This window comes from Trachurus japonicus, chromosome 15 (genome assembly GCF_045865225.1).
Source record: "Trachurus japonicus isolate A0001 chromosome 15, Traja_1.0".
Taxonomy (NCBI): Eukaryota; Metazoa; Chordata; class Actinopteri; order Carangiformes; family Carangidae; genus Trachurus; species Trachurus japonicus.
This window is the reverse complement of record NC_140921.1, coordinates 20,152,601-20,176,285: the sequence shown is the minus strand read 5'-3', so window position 1 is coordinate 20,176,285 and position 23,685 is coordinate 20,152,601. Positions and strand designations below refer to the sequence as shown.

At 39.9% G+C, this 23,685-nt stretch overlaps 1 protein-coding gene across 3 annotated transcripts in view; it reads left to right on the top strand.

The window, feature by feature from the left end:
* The window catches only part of wdr27 (WD repeat domain 27), a 50,655-nt gene that overhangs the window by 25,438 nt on the left and 1,532 nt on the right, over window positions 1–23,685 (top strand). The window contains exons 23-24 of one of the 3 annotated variants that reach the window (XM_085800337.1): window positions 801–899; window positions 12,466–12,813. In XM_085800337.1, coding sequence (XP_085656463.1) covers window positions 801–899; window positions 12,466–12,579 — 213 coding nt within the window. In that variant the 3' untranslated portion in view covers window positions 12,580–12,813. Of the gene's footprint in view, window positions 1–800; window positions 900–4,101; window positions 4,241–12,465; window positions 12,814–23,685 lie in introns of those variants that run through there. The other 2 variants (XM_085800335.1, XM_085800338.1) reach the window with 2 other exon arrangements.

Here is a 23,685-nt window from a genome sequence, read left to right as displayed (position 1 = left end):
CAAGCAGTTTTACAAGCAGGGAAATCAGGAAATGTTACTAACTTTAGACCATTTTTTGTTAGCAAGGAAACTATTTGGTGACAGCTTCTGATACACAGTTTGTTTGTCAGTGAGAAAAATGTTGGATATTGTTTCGATATCCAGACTTAGTTCCTGAACTCCAGGCTCATTTGGGTCTCGTTCAGCAGCAGGGATAACTGATTCTGGCACAGATGTTGCATGATTTTATGTGTTTGATTACTGATATCATCATGCGCCAAGTCTCATTGTCTAGCCAATCTCTGAACATAGTCAAAAATGTCTGGTGATCATCAAGAAAACTGTAATCAGTGTGAGAATATTTACAGTAAGCTATTATGGTGTTCAGACTCGATACTCTATTATTGACCCCCCCCTTCGCCCCCCAAAAAAATTAAAAAAAAAAAAAAAAAAAAAATGGACATGGCATAGCTGTGTACACACACACAATTGACTGCACGTGCATAGAGCTTGGCTTTTACATCTGTGTGATGGAGTTCAAACTCAGAATGATTGCAAAACTTAAACAGGATCAGCCAAGGGTTTCCATCAAAGTTGAAACTATCCCTAAAGCAACATTTCTTTCAATGTGTTTGTGTTTTTGCATTTTGTATGGTATGTACTGTATTCCTGTATGAGTATGTAATATACACCTATAATGAGCTCACTAAGTGGGTCAATTTAACTCATTATGTAGGGTCATCATGTCCCACATCTGTACATCACTGTGTGGTACATTTCACTCCTGCTTTTGTTCATGTAGGCCATCTCATTCTTTTTAGGCCTATGTGTATGACATCCGAAGCAGCAGCTACCTCCACAAACTCCAAAAACAGTCCGACACAGTGCTCAGTGTGGCGTTCAACCCTGCCAAACCAGAGGTAAGAAGAACATTTCTCTATCTCGCATCATCTTGAATAGCGCATCACTCTCCACATCCCTGTAATTTTCCTTATCAGAGTAAATATTTTTGCTCAGATATAGTGAATGTCTTACTTTGACTTTCCCTTACTGACATCAGACAGCCAAAGTAAAACCAGAGATCGTTCTTACTCTCCAGATGTTGGCCTATGTTAACTCTGCATAAACACCCCAGGGGACACGCATACAGGCAACAGTGTTAATGTGTCTTTCGCTCTCGACTCTATCCTTTCATTATGCTGGCTCATCAATACTGCAGTTATAAAAGGCTTTGTTTATCCTTGTTTTCATTTGGCAAGGTGGATATTGTTATCTGCATCCCAAACAATAAGCTGACCTCAATAGAAAATAAAAAAAAATAGGGGGAATAATCCTCCCCTGCACATCCAAGCTATGACATCACTGGCTATGACTATGTGAAAGTTTTGTTTTTAATTGTTCTTAGGTATGAAGGGAAAAATGTTTGGAAGAGGTCAAGGTGATAAGTAGTGTCAGTCAGAGGTCATGTCATCCTCAGTCCACAGAAACTGCCTCACCTCTGACATCTTATTTAAAGGGATAGTTCAACATTTTGGCAAATTGGCCCATTGCCATAATCGCTATAGTCATAGCAGTAGGTTCATTACCTTTAATTGTAGGTGTAAGCTATTTTCAGTACGGCGGAGCGCAGCAGCTGGCTGCTCAGAGCTACGCTATGGAGGCTAATGGAATTTCTTGGTTTCCCTCATTAAACTCATCAAATTCAACATCCCAAAACTCCACAGCGCTTTTGTAGACAAGTTGTGACCTGCACAACCACCACGCTATGAGATAATGACGGAACGATACGAAACGGAGCCGTTTTCGAGGTAAATTCATACAAAACCGCTGATGCGCGTTTGCGTTCAGGGACAGTTTTTCAGCAAGCAGTCTCCGTATTTACCCTGTATTTACCTCGAAAACGGCTCCGTTTCGTATCGTTCCGTCATTACCTCATAGCGTGGTGGTTGTGCAGGTCACAACTTGTCTACAAAAGCGCTGTGGAGTTTTGGGATGTTGAATTTGATGAGTTTAATGAGGGAAACCAAGAAATTCCGTTAGCCTCCATAGCGTAGCTCTGAGCAGCCAGCTGCTGCGCTCCGCCGTACTGAAAATAGCTTACACCTACAATTAAAGGTAATGAACCTACTGCTATGACTATAGCGATTATGGCAATGGGCCAATTTGCCAAAATGTTGAACTATCCCTTTAAAGAGATATACCGTTAATTTTAACTGCACTAGGGAAATTAACAAATAGAAATGTTGGCATGTCATTAGCTGATGAAATATGAGGTGAGTTGAAAACAAAATTCACATTGCATGGTCTTAAAGTTATACTCTATTCACCACACAGAAATATTGTGAGTCAGGTGGTTGCACAGGCCTGCATCATCTCCACTTGCTGTGGACTGTGAGTGTTTGTAAAGGAGGAATGATATCCTCAGGCTGAGGTCACATAGCAGGGCTTATTGAGACCATCCCACAGTTTCAGGGTGGGTGGAATTTATGTCAGTGACTTCACAGGATCTCTACAGGTAGCCATAAAGGAATTCAATATAAGGACTGAGCTAGAAATAATAACAGGCTCTTTGTATCATTGCATGTGTGTGGGATGGGTGTATAACTGTAGTTCTATGTGCTAGTGTGTATGTGTTTCAGTGGGTGCATATTCCTTTCCTGTCCTTGTATACAGTATGTAGTGCATTATACAAAAATAGCTGACAAAACAAATTACTTGCATATAAAAATATGAATATAAATACCCAGCATTAACAAATATATACACCCTATACGGTACACTACTGAGACAACAATGTTAGCTTCCCAAACCAATACCATTTTAATTTAACATGAATATCCCCAAAATCACTCTGTGGGTTTAAGCAGTGGTAGCTAGTTTATAGTCCAATCAGATAATGATTACTGCTCTTCCGCACCATAATTCTGTGGGATCTAGTGACTCGCTGTGTGCCCTGTGCTGATCCACTTGAATGACTGACTGCCTGCCTGCAGGGCTGTTCCAGCCTGTCACTGGCTGCACAGTCAATACAGGGATGTGCTTGTTGACTTTCACTTTGTTTCATGACTGTTGGTCAATTTTCCTGAATCCTAGCTTACTGTTATGCCATTTTTTCACCTTCAACAGAGACAAGATTCAGTATTGAGCTTCAAATGTCAAAAATGCTCTGTTTGTCGCTGTCATCATTTTTTAGTTGAAAACAAAATGAAGTTGTTTTATATACGTTTCCTGTTTACTATAAAAACGTGAAGTAAAGCTACCACAGGACAAAGAAATTGGTTGATCTCAAATTGTCATAAGAATTCAGAGATCACAGTGCTACTTTATGCCAGCATCCTTCAGTCTCTTCAACAAAATCTCCAGAGTATTCCCAGGGTGTTTCATTGTTCAGTTAATGATTTCACTTTGTAACTGTTCAAAGCAAGTAACTTTACAGAGACAGTTTTTAAAATCTAACATCACAACCTCTTGAGACTTCTTGTTGACTGTCTTTAGACTCGAAGCACATGTTTTAAACCTGCTTGTCCATCTGTGGAACTCCATTCAATTGAACTTTGCAGCACAATGATATGTTCAGATTTCCAAGTTTGAAAGTGGAAAGTTTGATCCGTAGCCATTTACTGGCTGAATTGCAGTGATCTGCAGAATCTGAAGACACACTTCATCACTCAGAACATGCTCACTCCTCATCAGTACATTCTGTTTTGTTTGATAGGACATGCAGTCAAAGCAGAAAACCCCAGAAATCATTAAATGTTGGCACTTTAGACTGAAATGTGCATATTCTATTTGATGCTATAAAACTCAAATTTGTATATGTATTTATGATTAAAATACATAATCACATAAATCTAATTGCCATAGTGATATACCAGTAATACCTCAACAAACAATTTCCATACGGAAATCTAACTATTTCTTTACATATGTTCAGATTTGTGCAGCAGATATACTTACTTACTTACTTAGGCCTTTGTGTTCCTTTCGGAACATAGGCCATTGATGAATTGTTTCCACCCTCGTCCATATAGCAGCAGATATATTCATGTGTAATTTTTCATGAGGTCATTTCTGATTGATTTCTTTTCTCAGATTTATGTCACTGCCCATCTCATACTACAGGTACCTGCAAAATTTGACCAGATTGAAGTAATAAAATTCACAAATGTGTGAAAAACCTGGAGGGCTCCAGTGGGTCTGCAGCTAAATAAAGAGCCATGACAAGTCTTCCCACGTTGGAAATCAGGATGTCCGCATGGGAACGCCATGATTCAAAGTGAATAGCACGAGAGAGAGCTGTGGTATTTACTGGATTTATGGGCAGTACCTGGGTCTTATGAGTGGGTTTCGTGCCTGTTTTGTTGCATTTGGTGATGGTGCTTTGGTATAATTACCAATGACCAATAATACTGTGGTTTCAATAGCCTCTTATGGCACAAGCAATTCTGCTGACAAGCTTTTTGCAAGTTTTCTAAATGCAATAAGCGCATAGTTATCTTGTTCTTGCTGCTCTTCCACTGTGGCCTGTTTTATGTCTCTGTGGGCCTTATCCTTATTTCTTGAAAATTCACTTGAAGATTCACATCATGTGCCCCTTAATTTCTTCAAATTCATTTGTGGTTTGAAAAACCTGTTATAATAAGAGGTCCTCTTACCTTTTCACCCCTGTCGCAGTCTTCGGTACTGGACAGAGCTAGTTCAGTTTTTGTGGAAACTGATTGTTTGACATGAGCTCAGAAGATGTTGTGGTTTAGTCCGTTATTGCTAAAAGTGAAAAAAAAAAAGGAAGGTAATTCTTCATTCCTCAGTTCATCCATTCATTTTCTTCAGCTTGTCTGGGATGGGGTTGTGGTCAGAGCAGGCTAAGCAGGATATTCCATGAGTCTCTCTCCACAGCAACATTTTCAGGTTCTTCTTGAGGGATCCAAATGCATTCCTTGGCCAGATGGGGCATGTAATCCCTCCAGCGATCTCTGGGTCTACCCCACAGCCTTTTCTCTATTGGAAAACAGAGGCACCCAAGGGGCAGGCTAATCAGATGCCCACCTCAACTGGTTCCTTTTGACACAGAGCAGCAGCCTCTCCGAGCTCCCTTCAGATGTTTGAGTTCCACACCACAGGGCAGGGTAAATTTGATATGTTTCAGTTTGGGAATCTTAAAATGTAGGTTAAAATTCGCCACCAGTTGGAATTAGATGGCGAAAAAACTAGTTAAATGTTGATAATGCATCTTACAGTACTGAAGATTGATAATGCTCCTAAACTGAGATGAAACACGCTCTGTTTGAAGGCTTCTTATGCAACCCTTCATTCTTATGAGGTGGTGAGACATGGGAGACAACTTATCAGTCTGTGTCTGAGAAAATATTCACACATTATATGGGAAAACGTGAGGACTTATAATTATTTCAAGATGCTAAGGAGTTGACCTGTATAGAATCCAGAAAGTTACACCCACACTCTCACTTTAATGTACTTGTCATGAGCATTGTTCTATCTATTTCTAAGAGAGGAAGATGGATAGGAGAGTTACCGCTCAACAAATTCTTCTTCACATTAACTGAAAAGTGTTTCTTTCCGACTCCTCAGACATGTGATCTACTACTGATATATTAAATGCCTGGCTCTGCTCTGAGAGCCTGTTTCTAGTTAACTTTGAGTTGGTTGATCTAATGTCTCACTGGAATGGATGCATGAATATTTAACTTAAATTTTCTTTTGTTTGTGGCCAAAGGAGAGACGTGTTAATGAAAAACGAGTTGAAGTAAGAAGAATTCCTGGGCAACAGCCAGTCAGTTTTAACGGTTAACTGAGACCATGGTCTCGTGATATCATAATACTATCACTGATGTATTTCCTGAGCATGTGCTTTCTCCTTACCAAGACATAAAAAAAACATTGGCAAAAGGTGTTCCCAACCTGTGCTCACCTTGCTTTTTATCCACACTTGAGTGCCAGATGCTCTCCATATTTACTGCTGTGGGAACCTTCCGATGCGGGGAACAGACAGATAATGCAATGCATATTTTCCACTCATTTTTCACTCATGTTTTCCACCCTAATACTTAAAAGACCATCAAGCAGGCAGATCTAGCTCAAGGGTTCATTCCCTCAGGTTGACTTCAGTACTTTAGTCTGTAATGAGAGATCCCAACTTTTACTGTCACTTCACTTTCTTGTCTTGTAAAATGCTGTTGGGATTTCAAATGGCATACTGTAAAGTTTCATAAGCTCCCCTGTGTTGGACCTAAAAGTGCTAGTGTAAAAGTTGACTAGCTAATGTTAGGATATTTTCTCACTTTGGAGGCAAGCAAAGCTTTGTCCAATTTGAGAAGTGACTGAAAACAAAACAGTGTTGAAAATGTACCTCCAATGGTTTGAAGAGATGTAGTATCATATGTAAAGGTAAAGAAAAATGTTTTAGCCTGAGGCGAAACAACAGTGACTTCACAGAAGCGGGTTACTGGGTCACCCAATAGAAATAGACCATAGGACTTGCGCTGTATTTGGGTTACTCAGATTTCTACCATCTCATCCCAAACTGTCGATGGCTCCAATTACACTGTTCCACATCAGCAGTGGAAACCTCTGTGCAGTACGAGCCAAGGTCAGCCTCTTGTGAAGTGAAGATGTGTTGCTGGAAGGACAGTGGAGGACAGTGTTTTCCCCCTTAATTTTATTTTCAGTGGTCTGTTTTCAATGCTGATGTGACAAACCTCCTGTCTACTGCTACATCCATTTTGGCCCTTCATTCAGATCGGAGTTTTCATGGGTGGCCTTTTTACTGTGAAGTGCTTGTGAAAAGCTGAAATTGGATGTTTGTCTTCAAAACAATTTTTTCTTGATCAAAATGGTCTGTTTGTGCCTTTGTTCTTTGGACATTCTTATTGAATCTCATCACTGGTGTTGGTTGCAAATGCCCAAACCCCTGTTGGCCTCACCGTTTTTTTAAAGGTTACTGACCTATCCCTAGGTATGATAAACAAAAAGGAACCAAGTATCATTTGATTTGGAGACTCTAATTATTTGTTCTTTACAATCTGAGCATTAAAACAGATGAATATCAATTCACAAAGGTAAAGATTTTTTTTTTAAATCCACATTTCTATGGAAAAGTTCAAACTGATTCAAGAAAAAAGAGAAAAAAAAACTTTACTTCTGTGTAAAAGTCTCCATATGTTATGTTAGCCCTCATTAAATGTGACTCATATGAATTGGAACATTTGTAAAAGTTGTAACTTACCTGTGGGAGACTTTCTGGACGTGGACAGGATGATGCAGTGGAAGACATTTACTAGCCATGGCCATCAAATAAAAAACAGGGATTTTGCTTTGAATAACCGTAAACCAGGTGTGCTTGTTTCAGGCAGTTTTTTACACGTAGTGACTTGAAGTTTCAATGTTAGCTGAAGCCTACAGTATATATTAGAAATGGTACGTAAAAACATGAGACAAAAATGAGCTAGTCATTAGGGTTTCCTGTCTTTGAATAAATGTGTTTTTGTCTATGAAAATACCCCCGAGTAAGATACTAAACCCTTATCTGTTCCAGGACACCGCTGCACTCAGCAACTTACATATCTGTCAATTTTTTTGTTTTTGTTGGAAGGAGATGAGAAAAAAAATCCAAATTAGAGCTCTTTTTAAAAGGAAAGTACAGTTTTCATTGTCAGTGTTTTGATTATGTGAGAAGGTTCTGAACTCTTTCCCTCAAGTACTTTAGACCTCATTTGCACTTCATGTGTTGGAGTTAGTGCAGGACTCTGACCGCTTACTGACACAGGCAGCTGTCTCTGAAAGTTAACATGTTCTATTGTCCCAACAAGGAAGATGAACAATGAGTGAATCATCTCATTGGCTTTTAAGCTCAGTCCTACTCTTGTCTCCATGTCAGCATGGATCATCTTTGTTCTTTGCAGGCAGTCAGAAATGCAGCTGGTGTCCCACTGGACCTTTTCACTGTATCATATCATTTGTGGCTATTTGTCATTTGAAAAGCTGTTCACACTGGTTAGTCCTTTTTTTCATATCTCTTCGTTTCCTCTCTGCCTGACCCTAGAGAGCAAAACTCTCCCTTCTTACTGTAGTGGCCAGACAGCAAATAGAGAGGTGGACTCTGCTGTCTGGTCCAGAATGTCACATTAGAGTGAGACACAGACTGAGCTGAGACAGCCTTTCTGAACTGGCCTGGGTTCAGCACAGCTGGAACTGCAATGAACAGGAAGTGAGGAAATAAAAAGTTTGGATCTAGTTGCAAAGTTACAAGAAGTATCAAACCCGTTCACATTTGGAGGACAGCGTTTTTTCACTTGGCCATAGTAGATAGTCCTCTTCCCCTGTAGGGCACTGTTAACCTAAATGGCACACAACATTTGTTTCAATGCAAGACAAAATTACCTTAATATTTTGAATGCAGATATCAAACTGATGTGTCCTAATGCTGTAAAAACCGCAAACAAGCGTATTGTGATCCTCCTTTCTCATAACATACACCTATTCTTCACAAATAAACGTAGATAAGATAACATATGAGAGATGACCCATCATGCTGTCATTTTTGTGATGGCATTACATTTGCCTTTAAAATGGTTGAGTTATTAACAGAACTGGTCCTCTGATGCATGAAACTATGGAATGCTTTGAGTCTGATCGTATCTGTGTTTCTCTGCATTACGTCCACTCAGACCTCCACCTGCACAGACACTGACTAGAGGGGGGAGCGGGATGAACAGGCAGAAACAGACATTTATTAACCATTATAGATAGGCTACTTTCAGTATTTGGTTATAGTCATTAATATTATAAAAATAATATGTATGATTATAGCTGCCATTTAGATTAATGCTAACCTAATTGGTATTCAATAAAAAATAAAATAAAATACATATCACATGTCATCTCCAATATGATTTTTAATCTTTGATAGCTTTTATAGATATCAATTCCAAAAAATAAAACAAATGTATTTTATTCTTCTAGAAAGTAACTAGTTACAAACATTGTTCATCAATTTAACATTATTTGTGATACTAAGTTATTAATGAAAGGGCTTCTTTGTAAGTTTTGGTGTAGCTACATTGCCAATGTTAGCATAGCAGCTGTGTGTTTACCCGTTTCGAATAAATGTTTGTGAGTTCAGCATCAGTCTTCATTCCTTGACTCACCAAGAGCTGTGTCCAGTGGTGGGAAGCAGCTTCTGCTTCTTCTACTGAAGTTACCAGCTAGCTGTTGTCCAGACTCTCTTGTTACTTTGTGAAAGCACTTTCCACGATATGAGCCACAGAGGCTGAGTTATATTAAAGCCCCTATTGTCATGCATAAAGATTAATAGGCCGTTAAAATAAGATATAAAGGACTGTAGGCTACACCACTGACGAGAGACTATACATTTCTCTTACTGGTAGTCGATACAGAAATATGGTGACTGCCTGCTCTGCTCTTTCCCATCTTTCATATGGATTTCCCCTCAACATGTACATGAACATCCCACATGTTGGCATTTGTGAACCCTGTGTTCATATCAGTTTTTTACAGATGGATGTTTGGACGTATCAACCAAAATGCCAATATCGCCACTGGAAAATCTAACCCACATTGCTTTCTGAATCATTGTTTTTTATTTCTCCTTTGAACTATTGATTTGTGGTGTGTGTGTGTGATTTTTCCGTGGTAGTCAGCCAACATGCCAGACAATAACTTAGATTATGTAATATGCGTGAGACACCCGGCACATTCTCAACCTGATTTACGATCCAAGGATTCCTAAAAAGTTTTGAATGAGACTTTAATATGCTAAACGGAAAAACAAATAAACAAGCAGATAAAATAAGATGCAACTCATATTTGCGTGCATGACCTGTGTGTTGACATTATGAAAAATTACCCATAAAACAAATCCTAGCAAAACTGAAAAATGCTTGCCTGTGAATGATATTACCTTTGAAAACCTACCATATATACTACAGGTCAGAAGTTTAGAACACGTCAGGTTTTCCAGGTTCCATTTAAATGTACATAATTCAATGTCTGTGTTTCTGAGAAGAAACAGAACAAATAAACAACTGTAGATGTGAAACAACAAGGAATCGTCTAACCTTCTTGTTAAAGAAGCACTTCAGCTGAACACACTCAAGGCTCTTACTCTTAATGTTGTTCAGAAAGTTCATCTCAACATCATTTTAGAATTCCACCACTGTGTTGAACTTGTAGTTTGCTTTGCCTTCACCTTCTATCTAGTCCATCCCTGTGGGGTTTAAGTCTGGAGGCTGCTGCTAGTCCATTATCTAAAGCCATAGTTTGGTTCTTTTTTTTACCCAAATTTTTTGGCTCATCATCTTGCTTTAGAAATTTTTTTCTTTTTTTTTTTTTTACCTTCGGCTCTTTACCCTTGTACAGTTTAGGGTTATTCACTAGATTTGAACTGCTTAAATTTAAGTAAAAAAAGGAAAAAATTGGGGTCTTCAAACCTTTGATGGGTACTTTATGTCAGTGGTTACAGGATTGCATTAGGTCATCCCCTAATAAATCTTGGAAATCTATGCCCTAACTGTTTCTTAGAAGTGTGATGTTGAGGAAAACCCAATAACTCACTTGTGATAGCCCAGCACGACCCCTGCTATATTTCTACAATGAATTAGCGCTGACCCCGAGGGTCACCCGAAACATTCACTCAACGTTGGCTTAGCTCGCTTCAGCCTCAGTGAACAGAGGTGGATGGTTGGAGAAGTGGAATGCGTTGGAAACAGATGTTTGTTGCAAGTGTATGACTTCAAAACTCCAAATGTTGTTATCACCTTTTTAGACGACTCAACTGGGCTCGTCTTAGCTCAGCTTTGGTCTCCATGTTTTGCATGGAGGAGCGCGTAAAATCTTGACAATTACACAGTGTAATGGTTTTGCAGTTGATGGAGAGAGCTGTGGTTGCTAATGGAACTGCTCTCTGACCCCCTTTAAGTTTTAAATAGCTATTTTAGCAGCCTGGGGGCAGGACCCAGACAGCACGGCTATTGTTCTTCGAGGTCATTGAGTAGGAGGTCATGGTGAAAGAAGACTTCTCGAAGATAGAGAGGAGCTAGAGAAATGAGCTGTCACTGTTTGTTTCGTGGGGGTGTTATTCACTAAAAAAAACACAACCACAACAAATGCCAATGTGGGAGTAATGTATTTGTGCTTACTTGTCTTTGGCTCCACACACACACAAACACACACACCTGGAAATCCTCTGTGCGTCTGTCGGAGAAAGGCTGCAAGGATCGCCCATCAAAGGGAGATTAAATCCACCCCAGTTTAGTCATTGTATGTTTGAGTCATCCTCAGACCTCAGCTATTTTGACTCCCTTTCCCAGCACAGGCATCTGTGTGCTGGTAAAAGATGATTTCTCCTGCATAAAACAGCTTTAGTACATGGGAAAAAATGTTGGACTATTGTTGTACCAAATGTGTTTTTTATCACTGCTTGGCAAATGGTTTTCCAAGATTCCCACTGTTAGTGGACTCTAAAAAGATACTCTGTCTTTACAACGACCCAAACTCTCTGAAATCACCATAAACGACACTGATACCTCACAGCAGATCTGGACGTTCACCCATGCATTCCTGTTAAGTTTGCAATTTGTTGGATTGTTTTTCTCTTTCTTTTATCATCTATGATTTGTGCAGTCCTTTAGGACTTTAAATGGGATTAAGTGTTGTGCAAATAACCCTGACTTGGAGTGGTAGTGTATGACATAGATTTAAAACGGTTTGTTAGACACCCTGGTCTTACCCGTTTCAATAAAGAGAACATAGAGCCATTTGTGAACAACTGTCTTCAATCATGGTCTTCCTTCATATTTGTATACTCCATTTTTGCGCATCTGCAGGTTTGAATAGATATCATAAGCCTTATTCTGAACCTCTGCTGATTGATCGTCGAGATAAGTCTCCCTCACTCTCATCTGCTCGACTGGCTGATAAAAAGATGACTTAATCCCCGCTGCTTAAGAAGAAATATAGCAATGATGTGCTTGTGCAGATGTCTGCTTGTCTCCATCTGCATCCACATGTTAGTTTTAGTGTGCTTTGTTTGTGTGTGTGCGTTTGCAGATGTGTCTGCTTAAATGGTCGTGCAGGGTGTGGGGGTTGATGTTAGTTTATTGACGTGTGGGTCCCTTATTAATCTGTAAACAGTTGCCTCACCATGACTAGCACTGGCAGGAACCCCAAGCCCCATTTTTGATTAAACAAAGTTATATAACAGAGCTCTGGTCAGGCGGTTTCATGTTTTTAGTGATAAATGGCAGGTGTGGAAAATCAAGAATTTCAATGGGAATCACAGTGTGGATCTTGACCTTGGTGAAGGGAGCAGGTGTGCCGTTACGTAACTTGGTGCTTTAAACGGAGAGTCGGAAAAAAGGAGAGCGATGTGTGACACAGTTCCTTGGAAATATCATCCACAAGAGTGAAAGGCTGAACGTGATGTCATGTTTGTTTCTCTGTCTTTCCTAGCTGCTGACTGGGACCCTGGATGGGAAGCTGAGCCTGTTTCAGTCAAGCAGTGGGGCCTGCCTGTCTCATGACACCAGCACTGCTGTGCATAGCGTCCTCAGCACGATTGGGTAATTGCAGCAGGCTGCCGCGAAGACCATGCAGGTTTTGTTAAAGCAGTTCCAACCCCCTGGGTAGGATTTCACTGAGAGGAACACAAGGGTTTTTTTCTTTTTTTTGCTGTCTAATGAAGATCAAAAATAGGTACAGTACAAGTTGAAAAAGTTGCATATACTTGTACTTCAGTGCTTCCAGCTGTCAAAAGGAGCCACCCATGTGAACCCACTCATCCTCCAGGATGTGCATCATTAGACCACTTTTCTTTTGACTGGAATCCAAAGGGTTGTCGGCAATTTGATTGAATATCTTTCACCAAGTTCATTTAACCACTTTACCGTGATGCAACATTTACTAAATAACAACTAATCACAGCTAAGTTTGTGGAAAAGAGTTTTATTAGGAGTTATTCCCATCTGGTCATGCATGTGCAACACGATCAGGGATCAGATTTTGTTTGTACTGTACATGGAACAGATGTAGACTTCTATATTACTGGCTTTGACCACTACTTAGCAGATCAGGCACACAGAGCGATGAAATCAACTGGGTGTAACCATTTCAGCTGCCAGAGACACAGATGCCACTACTGTTCATACTGACACACCCGTCCACATTGTTTGTGCTTTACAGTTACTCTTTCCTGCCTCAGTCACAATAAAATGTTAGTTACACTGAACTGTAATAGAAGAGAATGAAATGAAGAAATGAAAAATGTATTGTAAAAGGGTTTCACTGTTGGTACTTTATAAACTTCTTTACTGTTTTTTACCGAGCTCTCATTAATTCTTTCTGAAAGTTGTGTTCAAATGTAGGCCGTTAATCACATTATATATGCATGTTGAAAACTTAATTCATCAGAAAATCAACGGCCTTTGCGGTCTGACTTTAACATTGCACAAACTGGATTGTCAAGTAACAAACTCAATATAATAAAGTCTTACACAATGGTCTTTGTTATGAGTCAGAACCACAAATCCAAATCCAGCTCTCTGGTTTTAGTTTGTAAGAACAGTCACTCTCTCCCACAAATTGACAAAATTAAAGCTGTGGATTCTGAATACCTCACACTGATCATATAATAAAGACAGTTAATTATGATAGTTTTGTTGTTGGTCCAGACATTGTTTCAAACAGACTCACTACACAACTAACATTCGTGAGGCTGACAATTATTCTTTTATGTAGTAATGATAATAGTTTCTGAAGATTTGAATTACGATGAACTGTTCTTTTTCTGTTTGTTTGTTTTTTACAATTCTTCAATGCTACAGTTGTTGATACACTATAATGTATCATCTTCTTTTCAAATGCATTCATTTTAATTATCCATACTGTTTGAACTTGAGCCACTATAGTTGGAATTACTCACAAAGGGCTATGTGAGATAATTTACCTGCACATCCTCCTCCTCTTCATCCGTCAAATTTAAATATGGCCTGTTCCACTGTTTTCAGTAATGCTCAAATGAGATGATGCATCAAAGTGGGTTTATCCTGATATGTGAGTTTTGAAGGTTATAATAGTCTACAATAAATTCACAGTAACTGCTTATGTTTTTTTTGGGATCACTTCTCGACAATCAAAAACGTTTTATACCAGAAGAACTAATGGAGACGTGGAGTATTCATCTTATTGTCCCAGTTTCACAAGTCTAATGCCAAAGTTAATGTTCCTGGGGAGTTTTCACAACCATTTAATTGGATCATAATTCTCTTTTTATGTTTTCTTGCGCAGAAAACCTCTTATTATCTTCTGCTATGCTGCCTCTACACTGCCGACGGTTAAGTCTTTAGAGAGGATGAAGGAAAACTCTGCCTATCTGGAATGGAATGAAATTTCAAGCATTGCTTACTCCCCGCATTAGGAAAAGATATTGTACTTGACATCTGTACGATATCTGACGTTGACGATGGAGTGGTATATCCTGATAGGCTGCCTCTTCTTAACTCCCTCAAGCGCACGTGAATTTCCAGGAGACTTGGGAGCTCATTTGTGCTTTGTCCTCTGTCGAACGCTCTGCCTTTGATTTACTCGCTCTTTTTTGGACCGTGTGCTTTAATTAATGCCAAGACAGACTGCTTGTCAAGATTGTTGTGTGTGCAGCATGAGCATCGGCAGGGTCGGATGAAATATAGGTTTTAAGATACACAATCAGCAGCCAGGTTTCCTATCACAAAAGCTGTATTTATACATTAAAGAAACCATGCGGGGCCGAGTGGTACCTATTCTTTTGTTATACGTCTTATAGTTCATGTGTGCGTGCGTGTGCGTGCACGTGCATGCTTTTTAGGTCGAGTCAGCCTTGTCATGGTGAGCTTTAGTGTTCCTTTAGTGAGACTTTCGGCTGGAACAAAACACAATAAATTGTCTTCGGCGCAAATTTATGTAGCCGTGTTCTTTCTCCATTTTATCGTGATGGAATGTGTGTGTGTGTGTGTGTGTGTTCAGGAATCACTATCTTCTCTTGAATGAATTAACTTGCTACTCTTAGGATTCGGTGAGCTTACGTTCACAAACCAAAGTGATATATTGTCGTACGCGCACATTCCTTGTCTGTGTGAGGTCGTTTTGGGAGCACTCCCTGCATTGATCTCACCAGAAAAGAATGACGTGTTTATACTTGCAAATAGAAGGATTTCATGAATAGCCACACCCGTACATCATAAAGCCTGCTGATCCGAAGCTTGGTCTCTCACCATGCCTTATCATTCAATTTGACAGAGAGATGATCATAGTCTGTCTGAACTTTCCATAGAGCTTTGGATCCTACATTATGACAGAACAGAACGGACTGTCCTGTCACTGTGGAAGAAGATAAAGTGCAGAGCTCACAATCTAGACGTTCATTTTGTATTCAACTATCATCTCCAACTCCAAAAATATGGTCCGTAGATATCTGCAACATTCCCTGTGAAGTGTTTTGTCGGTTGACTTCTTCTCTGGTCTCTGGCCCGGCCCGAGTTCTCAATGCAGGCCCTCGCTTTCCCTCATGAGTACTTTATATAAAGAAAACCAAGATATACATCACGAGACACGTGCAGTTTAATGATGCCTCAGAGAGCTCCGAGGATCTCTGCTCTTTTGTTTTCGTAAACTCAGCACGGCTCAAAGTCAAGGGAGGGGAATATTTGTGCACATGTCAAAAACTGCTGTCGTAGAGCTGTGAGTCATGCAGGTCTGATGCGTTTCTGGTTTTATAATGTTCTATGAATTATTTACAAGAAATAAGTAGCCAGGCTGATGGATATTAAAGTGATCATCTTTGACATGGGTAGTGCTAGTAATTGCTACACTGCTAGGATATAACAGTGGTTTAGCTCAGAGGCGAGCTACATGATGAGAGCTGTAAACGCTGCCTTAAAAACCTGCTGTGAACTAATGGTAGGATTAGGTATCAGCCCGATAACGGCTTTTCGCAAAACATACTGGGTATCAGGGTCAAACATCATCCTGTCCCATTGTTACAGTATATGTCACATGACAACACTCTTTACAACAGTCCTAAAGATGGGCATGGGACTGTCTCCTACTGTCTTCTGCCAAGTTTGGCAACTTTATTGTTTGCTGTGTCTATTTCCCATCTGATGGCAACTATTTATGACTGATCACTGACTCGTGTCCTGGACTTTCTTGCTTCTCTGCATTTTATGTGGTTGAATGTACTGTAACTGAGCTTCCAAGTACTTTACAACACTTGGGATACTGCACAGTTTCTTAGGTACATGTACTTACAGTCGATCATATTTCTTTTCAGAGGATAAGATTATTCTTTTTACATAGAATTAGCTGGCTCTACCAAATTCATTTTTGATATGTGTATTTGATTGTTAAAATACTGTATGTACTTTCACTTAAGTACATTTTTCACCTCTGGTCTATATTGTAGTTCCACCAGCAGCACCAGTAGTTTACTTGGAAACTTGGACTTAGCATGAAAGACTAAAGCTAAACAAAGAAAACAATTCCACCTGGATGAGGTGAGTCATTATCAATGGAAACTTCAGCACACTGATGAAATATTGTGTATCACTAATCTACATTAGAAATGGGGAGATGAAAGAACCATTTGACATAACACTGCGTCTGCATGTGGAACATTTTTCATGTTATAAACAGGATGATCCTTCTTATCCTTCCCACATATTTCTATGAGAATATGTTTTAAAAAGCCTTTTAACACAGAAGCTGTGTTACAGTAGTTGGCTGGTATTTCTCCTTATGTGGGTTACGCAGAGCGGCTTGAATGAATCAGCATATGTCCCACTGTTCAGTAACTCTTACTGTAACTCTCTTAGACTGCAATATACAGGTTAAGTGCAAAGGCTGAAGATGAATGGTAAACTGTAGAAGGGACTAGTAAATACTGGTGAAATATCCAGATGGAGCCGCACAGGAAGAGACAGATAGGGAAATCTGTGTCTTTGTACTTGACTCTGTCCCGAGCTGTTCTGGGCTGCTGTGTGCAGACAACGACGGAAATACAGATTAGTAGCAGATGGTGTCATCCAGGGTGCAAGGCATAAACATTCGAGTGCTTAACACTCCGATAAATCAACACAAGACCCTTGTGGAGTTAGCAGAACAAATGGGGAAAACAGGAGTGCGTAATGCAAGGTGCCAGATCTCTGAATGAGACTTGAAATCACTTCAGATAGTAACCCTTTCGATAACCATCGCAAGCTTTGCCGTTATCAGTTTGCTGCATTCATTTCTGACTCCTCGGTTTTTGCTGCAGAGAAAAAAATCTTCCAAGTTTTCATTTGCACCTTAAAAAGAAAAAGAAAAAGAGGAACCACAGTCTTTCCACATGCAGTGTCCTCGTAAAGTTACGACACTTGGTGCGCTCCATTAAGCTAAGGTGCAATGGTGAGATGAGATGATAGTTTGGCATCTGAGTATAAACCATCAAGTCTCTCCACATTTCTCAGGGTCATTAACTCACCCCCACCGACCTCAACTCCAACCTCTCACTGACAAAAAGATAGCATTTCGACATCAACCTCCACTATTAGCAAATTCCTTTGTTTTTATGACTGAATTTATTTCCTCAAAGTTTAATGTTTTTTCTCCCTAATCGTCTTTAAACAAGCTGGAGAATTAACAGCACATGTGGTTGAGCTTCACTTGGGTGCATGGATGTGATTGGTACGCCATGTCCATGTGTGCTGCCTGCTAATATTTCTGCTATCGATTTGTGATATTACTGTTGTTGCGTAAAACTTAGCTAATGTTCATCTGGTGCTTTTTCCATAAAATGAAGCAACAAAACAAAAACAAGCTTTCAAGAGAATGATGTGATCAGTCTGGGCACTAATGAAAACCCATCAAGAAGAAGAAGAGGCTCAAATATGTCATCTGTTATTCTGTACTTGAACTAAGTTTTCAGGTTGTGTGGTGGCCAACTAACCATGGCCATCACCTGCCTGACCAACTTAAATTTGAGGAAGAACTTCAGGTCCCAGTATATTGCTCGATTTCACACCGTGCCAGCTTTTCGTACCCTCGAATGAACTCCAACTCAGCAGCAAGAAAAATGTCTCCCAATCTAATTTTCTCCAGCACTGAACGCACGGGCTATCACAAGGACGTAAAATGTTATTCCTTCACCACGGCTGCGGCACGCTAATTTACCCTGAATGCCTAAAAACGTTTCGGTGTAGGCACATGCAGGATGCCAGCTATAAAAACCTGGACTCAATAATGAGCAGGAAATTCTCCTCTGGAACATTTGGTATTCTTCAACATATCATTCCTGCTGACTGCACCTATCTTCAATGTGTTTTCAATGATTGTGCTCTTGTATCAAAGTCTGACATGCAGCACATTCTCTTCCCAACGTGACAATACGAAGGCAAACTAGTAGACAGAGCTCATTTGGCGCCAACTTGTGTATCTGTCTGTGATGGATGTTAGTCCAATATTCACTCTGCTCTTAGCTTTGTTTGGTCTCCACCGGCTCCGGAGGGGAATGTCTGGGTCTTTGATGGCACTGTGTGCTCCACTGTGTTCATCATCTGGGCACTAACTTCATCTCTCTGTTCTTGGTGCTGGTCAGGTTGCACGGGTGCCTCCGAAAATAGCTGCTAGAAACTGGGTTGATAAGAGAGGTGAGAGTGAAACTTAGCAGTTAGGTTGGAAGCCATAAAAACTGAAAATATGTTCTGTGAGGCCGGAGTGATAATTCTCTGTGGTTTCGTCATGTGGTTCCCTTTTACGTAACACTAAGTGATTTGATCCACTCCGAACATAAACATCAATTAGTGTCATGTTTAGTAAAGCCAAAAGCAAAATGTTCTAAAACGCAGAAGTATTCTTCATAGAGGAGGAGCGAACACTATCACTATCATGCACTTGGATATACATATTCGATTGTGGTGTGTGCAGCATTTTAATGGTGTAGCTGATTTTTTAAACATAAATGTACCAAGTTACTCAAACACACATAATACTAAAGTGCCAAAAATTAAAATGTTCATGTGAGGCAACAAGGTAGCTTAAAATGATCCTTGATTGAATCAGCACTGCATTCGGAAAGTGTTCAGACTCACATTTTATGTAGCCACCTCATGCTAATATCATTTAAATTATTCATTCCTTCATTGATCAACACTCAGTGTAGCAAATAAATAAATAAATAAAAAAAACGTCATCATTGACATAATGACATGACATAATGATAATGACATAAAGTATTTATACCTTTTGCTATGACATTTTGAAATTTAGCTCAGATGCCTCCCAAAAACTGAGAGATGGGACCAAAAGTTTCCTCCATCTCCACACAGGATCTCTGGCCTCTTGGTTTCTTCTCTTACTTGGGCCTTTCTCCCCTGATCTGATCTCATGTCTTACACAGTGAGATCTTACATAGACACAGATGTGTCTTTACAAATCCTGTCCAGTCAGTTGAACTGACCACAGGTGGACTCCGAGAGGTGTAGTAATACAGTATCTCAAAGACCACTGAGAAAAAAGTGTATGAATACGCACGTTAATGACTCTTAGGTCAATGTTATATACAGTAGATGTGATGTTAAACATAATATCTTGAACATAAAGCTTTGTTTAGCTCGCCTCCAAGATCCTCCAGTAACGCAGGATGAGTTTCTGTAGTCAGTGGAGCTTCAGCTATGCTGCAGCACCTTCTGTGCCCAGGGACCCAAGGCCAGAGCTCCTCCTCTTCCTCCTCCTCCTCCTCCTCCTCCTCCTCTTCTTGGTTACACTGATGAGATCTCACTCTCACTTGTTCTCTTTCCCAGACAACACAGTCCATGGTGCTTTCTTTAACTGTCTATACGCATCAGTCTTTTTAGGTGGTGTGTTGTTATTCACACTGTTCTCACTCTCTTCATCATACAACCACTTGTCTGTATGATGAACCCAGGATTCTCCCATTTCTTCAGCACTTACACATTTTCACAGTATATCTCACTTGCCATGACTCTGCTCATCTCATCAGCACAAGGAGGAAAATGGGAATCTGGAAGTCATTACCAAATGATTGCATCTCAGAAATGAAAATGGAATTGTGAGAAAAGCGAGTGGAAGCAAAATTGTTCTTGTGTAATCCCCCACCCATTAACATAAATGTAGGTAAGTATGAGTCAAAGTAAATGCAGGGAAACACTGCTATTATTTTTTTTCATTTTATACAATAACTCACACACTAATTTGTAGTTCAGAGCTTAGCCTCGACTTTCTATCTCAGACCTGCAGTTTAGCCACATTTTGCTTCTGTTCATATCCAACAGTTCAAATACACATCTGGCAATAAGTCCCGGCCCAGTGGATTGACCAAAGCCTGATTGCGTCACTTTGACAAGCAATGTTGCATAAAGCTGGCAGTGTTTGACCCTCGCTAAACTTGAGCAACCAGGAGGCAATTAATGGGGTTTTCACAGCCTGCCATCCTTCAACAGTCCTGTGGGCAACAAAGGAAGTAAACAAGATTCCCCCTGTTCATCCTTCCGCTCAGAATATTGGCTACGCACTAACAAAGATCTGGCAGGTCGGTCTTTTGAGCCACGTCGTCTGATTTTGTGCCTTTTGTGATAATAAAATAGAAATGCTGCCCCTATCCTTTTATAATCCTAAGCATAATATCACCCAGGAAATATTCAGTTGTGTTGAATTTACAAATCGTGTATCAACAAATCCCACTCACGCAGGTCACATATAAACCTTTGAGAGGAGAACAAGTCAAACATTGGTTATCTCACTTTGATGCAATGCCTGGGCTAAGCCAAAATATGCGAGCCATTTTAATATGAAAACTGGAATTAGATGCTTTGAAAGCAAACACAGTATCATGGAAACAAGCACATTTTCATGCTTGGTCTTTGTGGTGGTAACACATTAGGCTCTGGACAATATGTGTCAAACATGATACCTTGGACATAGTTCTTGTGCAGTACAGTGCAGATGCTGGTGTTCGGATCACTGAAAAGTTCTTGATGACGATAACATTCAACTTCTGGTAACAAGAGTTTGTTGAAAGTGTGCAGTGACTAATGGGCAGCATCATTGTGTCAGCACACACAGTTAGCATTTCCTCCAAAACCCAGAGAGTCAAACTGGAAGTCCTGCCGTGTTGCGATTTAGTGATAAATGGTGTGTACAGATCAGCTTGAATGTTTTCCACAGTTTTCGCGGTCCCCTGTTGACTTCTCAATTGCCTCACAAAACCTATGAGAACAATCCATTGAGCTACTTTTCCGTAAAAAGATCCCCGTTGAGTGACTCAGATGTTGTTGTAAATTACTAACTGTAACAATCCATCTCAGTGTGAGGAAACACTGTATGTCCTGTTAGAGGATAGTTAGGCAGGACTTCAGAGAGCATGGATATGAATATTATCATAGTGTCGGTTTATACACAAGAAACCAAAACTACACAAGAACATCAGAATAAGTAATGAGATAGGAAATGCAACACATGTGGTGTGTTTGTAAAGAAATGTGTGAAACGGTCAAAGACTCATGCACAAAAAGCAAAAAAAAAAAAAAAAAAGTGTTCAGTGACTGTCTGCGTTTTCTATAGCTTTCTGCAGCCCAGTGGGTTTTAGTTGGTGGTTGCTGTGATGTGGCTCCATACATCAGCTATGCAACTAGAAACTGTCTCATCGGGTCACATGAACAAGCGTGGAAGGGAGATACATTTTGTCGACAGTTTGCAGACAGAAAATAAGTTTGCGGCGAACAGAAGTGTTTAAAACTGAGGGGACAGACAAAAACAAATGAAGTCAGTGACGGTGAGACTTCGCTGACCTGTGTCTGGCAAAGAAAACATTAAACTATTTTGACAGTGAAAATTACTATGATGAGATGTCTGCACCTCTGATCTCTCTTTACAAGCTCTCAGCCCTGTGCTCAGTGCTTGTTGCTAAATGCTAACATCCAGTAGTTCTGGAGACACTTTAAACCAAAATTGCTAAGCTCATGGGGGCACTCGGGGTATAGTCTGCCACCTCAAAACTGTGACTGTATCGGGCTAAAAACTAGCTTTACATCTTTACATTTACAATGCTAACTGGCTTTAATTTCAGCCATGTTTCAACCATTTGTCAAAGTGTGATATAGTTAGATTTGAGTGTGGAATTAGGATTGGATAAACATCAATACATACATGACCATTGACCTTAGTGAGGATGCCACAGCTGATAACAGTCAGTTCTGTACATCCCATATCACAACATTAGTCTGAGCTAACGCTACATTTGTTTTTTTGATGTCACTGTTTACATACATTCTGTACATCAGAGAGCAATTGTCATGCAAACGCAGCCGTCACTCCATCTGGGAGATTATACAAGGATATTTTACAATGCCAGCCATTCTGGCCAAATTTGTTTCATTGGAGTTACTCAACTGTTGGCATGATCGACTTAAAGAGACTATTTGAAGTAAATCTTTACGAAACAGACCATTTCTACCTAACATATTTATTTTCATCATTCCCAAAACTATTGTATTTTAAAGGATATGAGATTTGCATTATATGTGTCACTCTCTCCACTTCTCAGTTCTTTAAACATTTCAGGTGCCAGATTTCCTTTTTGGATTTGTGCTCCTGAGTCACACTGAACCAATTTTTTTGTTAAAAACATATAAACTTCCACGGTGAAGTCACGGCTTGGAGAAGAGAGCTGGAAACTATAATTGTTTATCAACCTAACTGACATCCATCACCTTCATTTCATGGCTCCTCCACCTCTCTGGTGTTTGTAGCCGTAATAGAGGAGTGCACGTTTATGTGTGGATCTCTGCTGCATACTGGGCATTACGCAGGAACGTGGTGAGGTCCAAGTGACCCAGAAAGTTTTTAACTATATCTTAAAAAAATGACAGGAGCCTGAACTTTGCAAAATTGTGTGTTCAGAGTAAGGTACCAGAGCAGAGTGTTCCTGACTTCTTCGTGGCTCAGTTTGGTGTAAACAAGTCTGACGTGAATTTGTCGGTAGGCTATCTTTTATTCTTCTCATCTCATTTTCTAAATATTACACGACTTTGCATGGATAAATCTCCATAACACTGTCACTTCCTCTCCTCAGAGGATTTATATCTGTGTTATTTTCCAATCCTGTGCCAAAGTGTGACTCAGCACTAGGCTATTGTTTATCATCAGACATTGAAGACACCTGCATGGTGACTATAACCACATTCTTACAGCTGTGGTTATGGTTTTAAAAAAGTATATTTTAAACATCTATATAAATCTTATTTAGGATCTATGTATATGTCCAACTAGAAAAGACCTTTGGGTCTAACTGCGTCATGAACAGCTACTGCAAACTCTTTTTCTTCCATAGCTGATAGTGTGACTTTGATGATTAATGATTTCTTCTCAGGATGACTGGCTTACTGAATGTAATCCATGCTGAGAAATTACAAGTGACAGTTTCACCACCACATGTCTTGAGAGTAAGTCTGTGGACTGTTTCAGCCCCCCCCCCCCCCGACAGTTTTAATCTGTTGCTCTCTGGTCACTGCAGAATGCTTTTATCATCAGCGAGCATCGTTATCCTCCCCTATGTCTGAGTAACTGCCTACTACTGTTTCTAATTTCTGTCAGGTTAGTAAATCTGTGTTGTTGAAAGGAAATCGCCTCATTTGGTATGAAACT